Below are 5,000 nucleotides of genomic sequence, written 5' to 3'. Positions count from 1 at the left end.
CATAGTATAAATTCCTAATCTCAGCAATATAGAATTGTATCAAGAAAAAGTGTTATTGAACGTGAGTTGAATACAAATGTGAAGAAGGTATTTTTAAAGAACTCAATTTGAGATTTAGTGATGTATAAGATGTATAAATGTATGAGGTCACACTCACAAAGTTTCTTATATTTCTGTAGATGTAAGGTTGTGTCTGTGTGTGTGTGTGTGTGGGGGGGGGGGGGGTATGCATGTGAGCATGTATATGAATTTTTCATGTACACTGAAATTTAAACTACTGATTGCCTTCAAAAACCTGTATATATGTCTCCGTATTCTTTCTGTTGAAGAGCGTAGCTCGAAACGTCAAAGACTTTCTGTATTCCCGAACGTCATACTCATATATACTTTTGTTATTTACACCACCTGTCCTCGTCTGTTGTTATTATTTGTATATTCTCCCATATATATATATATATATTGCTCTTTTACTTGTTTCAGTCTTTTGACTGTGGCCATGCTGGAGCACGGCCTTTAGTCAAGCAAATCGACCCCAGGACTTATTCTTTAGAAGCCTAGTACTTATTCTATCGGTCTCTATTGCCGAACCGCTAAGTTACGGGGACATAAACACACCAGCATCGGTTGTCAAGCGATGTTGGGGGGGGGGGGGGACAAACACAAACACGGAAACACATACATATATATATATATATATATATATATACATATATACGATGGGCTTCTTTCAGTTTCCGTCTACCAAATCCACTCACAAGGCTTTGGTCGGCCCGAGGCTATAGTAGGAGACACTTGCCCAAGATGCCACGCAGTGGGACTGAACCCGGGACCATGTGGTTATGTTTCTGTGTACATCCAATAATTCAGTTCTTTGTCCATATATATATATATACACACACATTTATATATAAAATTAGTGTACATTTAAACATAAAAGAGGTGGCCTTTAACATGCAGCCTTACATGCTAGAAAGAGCAGTCAAAATGACCAAAACCACATTTAAGAGCAATTTCGAAGGGAATGAAAAATAAAAACTTTACCTTGCTTTTTTACAGCCATATCTAAGTTTTAAACTCTAATTAGCAAATAAAATAATTTGCTAGGCAGAGTTCTCATCAGTGGCTATACCAAAACATTAACATATAATTTAGAGACAGAATAACACATGTCTCATCATTATATGTTATAATTTTTCACATTCACTGTGCAAGCATGGTTTCATTCGGCAGCAAATGAAAAAATGCCAAATTAATCTTCCAGAATTGCTAAAATCCTATATATATATATATATATATATATATATATATATATATATATATATCATGTTTTATATATATCTTCACTGCATACATCATTATAGAAAAAATTGCCTATTTTCATGCTTCTTTAAAACTTTATGTATGCATGTGCGCATATACATATATACATGTTTATGTGTGTGTTTATATATATATACACACACAAACATGTGTGTGTGCATAATATATACATACATACATACATACACGTGTGTGTATGAGATATATGGATACGTTCTTTTTTCAACATGAGAACATATTCTTATTAAGAATGACCTGTTGCTAAATGACAGCTTAGAAAAGCGGAAAATTTTTTTTTATGAACTACAGCTTCAAAATGTTCTTAAATATATTCCACAGCTGCCACAGAAAACAGTTTACTTGTGGAGATATATAGAAGTTTAATGATGGTGGCAATGGTCTATTTACATTATGTTTGATCACACTTTACCTCCTCACTTACGGAACAGTCACTGTCCACCACTTCATCCCATCCTCTCTCTCTCTCTCTTTGTATGTATATATATATATATATATATATATATATATAGGGGACTGAAACTCCTGGGGGTCAGCTGTTCTTGAGAAAATGTCAAGCTAAGTAAAATCACGGTTGTCCTTGATTACAAGTATGTCTCCTGCATCCCTCATCTGCTGAGCATTCCAATTCTTGCAGGCCCATGGGTGTTGGTGCCAAATAAAAAGCGCTCATACCAGTGCTATGTAAAAGCACCCAGTACACTCTGTAAAGTGGTTGGCATTAGGAAGGGCATCCAGTGGTAGAAACCATGCCAAAACAGAAATGGGACCCCAGATAGCTCTTCAGCTGGCTAGCTCTGGTCAAACTGTCCAACGCATGCCAACATGGAAAACAGACGTTAAATAATGATGACGATGATGATGATGATGATATAATCTGTCTTGATACTAATACATATGTATTAGTATCAAGGTTTCTCAATTTCAACAATACTGTAAACAATGCACTCATCCATTTATCCATCAACCAACTCATATGAAACACAAATACGTAAATCAACAATGTTTGTCCAATTAGTAGCAAAAACTCCTTATAGGCTTGTTTAAAATGTAAAGAACAACAAGCAAGGTAGATAACTTCATTAAGATCAGATGACAGAAATCTTTGGACACAGTAGACAATGCAAATGGGAGTTGATTTGATCTTTAATGTCAACTAGTGAAAGCAACAGACATTATACAAATATTAATAAAAGGATTTATTGAGATAACCCTTGCCTGTATAATTTTACTTCATAATATACAATGAAAAACAGAACAGGAGGGAGCAGATATAAATTTTAATCTTCAATGGAATATATATTAAAATGTTTAAAGATAAAATATGAACTGATTAATATGTAAAATAGTTTTTAGTTATAATTCACATTGTCTCTCTATTGAGTTACTAAGCCATAGATAATTGCTTGTATCATTAAATATTTTGATACATAATTCAACAAAAACTCTCTCTCTCTCACACACACACACACTCTTTCACAAAGTTTTTTTATATTCGTATACATGCAAGCTTTTGTGTATGTGTGTGTGTGTGTGTGTGTGGGGGAGGTATGAGTGAGGGATTGGTAAGTAAAGTATATATTTGTGTGTGTGTGTGTGTGTATACATATATATATGTTGTTGTATTTCGGGATGGTCTCTTTTTTTTGCCAAATAAACAAATGCACTATATTCTTCTTTCATTTATTACTTTTCTTATTTTATCTTATGTTGATTGGTGGGAAATCTCATATCATACATCTGTGACCTCTTCAGCAACACTTTCCTGCCTTGTGTGTGCTTTTGCCCTGCTTAGTCCATATTTGGCAAAAAAAAAAGAAAGAAAAAAATGACTATCTCAAAATAAAAACAGGTATCTGTTTCAACACACAGTTTCACATCAGGAATCGTGCAACACAAATTCATAAACATATATATAAATATATTATGTATATATTTATATATATGTGCACATACATATACATATATGTACACACACAAACATAAATATATACAAAAAATAACAATTGACTAAGTTTTTACTCTCCTCAATTACAAACATGTGTGCGGGCGACACATGAAATCTTTCGAGCGAGATCGTTGCCGGTGTCCCTGGGCCGGCTCTTGCGCGGGTGACACATGGGGTTTTTCAAGCGGGGTCGTTGCCGGTGCCCCCGGACTGGCTCATGTGCGGGCGACACATGAAATCTTTCGAGCGGGATCGTTGCCAGTGCCCCTGGACTGCTCTTGTGCGGGTGACACGTGAAATGTTTTGAGCGGGACGGGATCATTGCCAGTGCCCCTGGACAGGCTCATGTGAGGGCGACACATGAAATCTTTCCGAGCGGGATCGTTGCCGGCGCCCCTGGGCTGGCTCTTGTGCGGGCGGACACATGAGGTTTTTCGAGCGAGATCGTTGCCAGTGCCCCTGGACTGGCTCTTGTGCTGGTGACACATGAAATTTCTTCGAGCGAGATCATTGCCGGTGCCCCTGAACTGGCTCTTGTGTGGGGTTGTTGTAGGATTTTTGAGCGAGATCGTTGCTGGTGCCCCTGGACTGGCTCTTGTGCGGGTGACACATGAGGTTTCTCGAATGAGATTAGCGTGGCCGTTGCCAGTACCGCCTGACTGGCCTTCGTGCGGGTGACACGTAAAAGCACCCACTACACTCTCTGAGTGGTTGGCGTTAGGAAGGGCATCCAGCTGTGGAAACACTGCCAAATCAGATTGGAGCCTGGTGTAGCCATCTGGTTTCACCAGTCCTCAGTCAAATCGTCCAACCCATGCTAGCATGGAAAGCGGACGTTAAACGATGACGACGATATACATGTGCTGTGCGTGAGAAGACCCGGCAAGCTAAGTGAGATCGTTGCCAGGGCCCCTGGACTGGCTCTTGTGCGGGTGGCACATAAGATGCACCATTTTGAGTGTGACCGTTGCCAGTGCCGCCTGACTGGCCTTCGTAGGGTTTTCGAGCGAGATCGTTACCAGTGTCCCTGGACTGGCTTTTGTGCGAGTGGCACATAAAAGACACCATTTCGAGTGTGGCCGTTGCCAGTACCGCCTGACTGGCCTTCGTGCGGGTGACACGTAAAAGCACCCACTACACTCTCTGAGTGGTTGGCGTTAGGAAGGGCATCCAGCTGTAGAAACTCTGCCAAATTAGATTGGAGCCTGGTGTTGCCATCCGGTTTCACAAGTCCTCAGTCAAATCGTCCAACCCATGCTAGCATGGAAGGCGGACGTTAAACGATGATGATGATGATGATGATGATGTGCATATATATTTTTTACCTTGTACTTTTATGCAAAAATTTTTTTTGTGTTGAAGGCTATGGTAATGTTTATATATGACCAAATGTATGGAGGTATGACTGACTCGAATTTGATGTTTGTTCTCTAATCAATGTTTTTTTTTTGTTTCTGTCTCAATTTCATTTGAACACTTCTTTTTTACAGTCCTACAAACCCTTTTGTCTATATAAAAAGTGGTAAAAGTTATTTCTTATCATATATATATATATATATATATATATTTATATAAGGATATATACGAGTATATATACAGGAGGCCAGTCAGTGGACTGGTCATGCGCTAGAAGAAGATCACATGTCATGTGTCTCCTAAGACCGAATGATTCTCAAAGGGATTTAGCGAAGCAACAAAAATGTAAAGCGGGGCA

At 38.7% G+C, this 5,000-nt stretch overlaps 1 protein-coding gene across 8 annotated transcripts in view; it reads right to left on the bottom strand.

Annotated features, from left to right (window-relative positions):
* LOC106871456 (protein sidekick-1) overlaps positions 1–5,000 on the bottom strand; it is a 589,083-nt gene that overhangs the window by 70,061 nt on the left and 514,022 nt on the right. Inside the window, exon 32 of one of the 8 annotated variants that reach the window (XM_052967565.2) lies at positions 2,870–3,125. The exons of the other annotated variants lie outside the window; for them this stretch is intronic. Within the exon in view, the coding sequence (XP_052823525.1) occupies positions 3,034–3,125 (92 nt within the window). The 3' untranslated portion in view covers positions 2,870–3,033. Of the gene's footprint in view, positions 1–2,869; positions 3,126–5,000 lie in introns of those variants that run through there. 8 annotated transcript variants of the gene reach the window in all.

The sequence above is a fragment of the Octopus bimaculoides genome, chromosome 1 (genome assembly GCF_046866305.1).
Source record: "Octopus bimaculoides isolate indiv1 chromosome 1, ASM4686630v1, whole genome shotgun sequence".
In the NCBI taxonomy this organism is placed as follows: Eukaryota; Metazoa; Mollusca; class Cephalopoda; order Octopoda; family Octopodidae; genus Octopus; species Octopus bimaculoides.
Note: the sequence above shows the minus strand (reverse complement) of the source record. Positions and strands in the feature narration are given on the sequence as shown.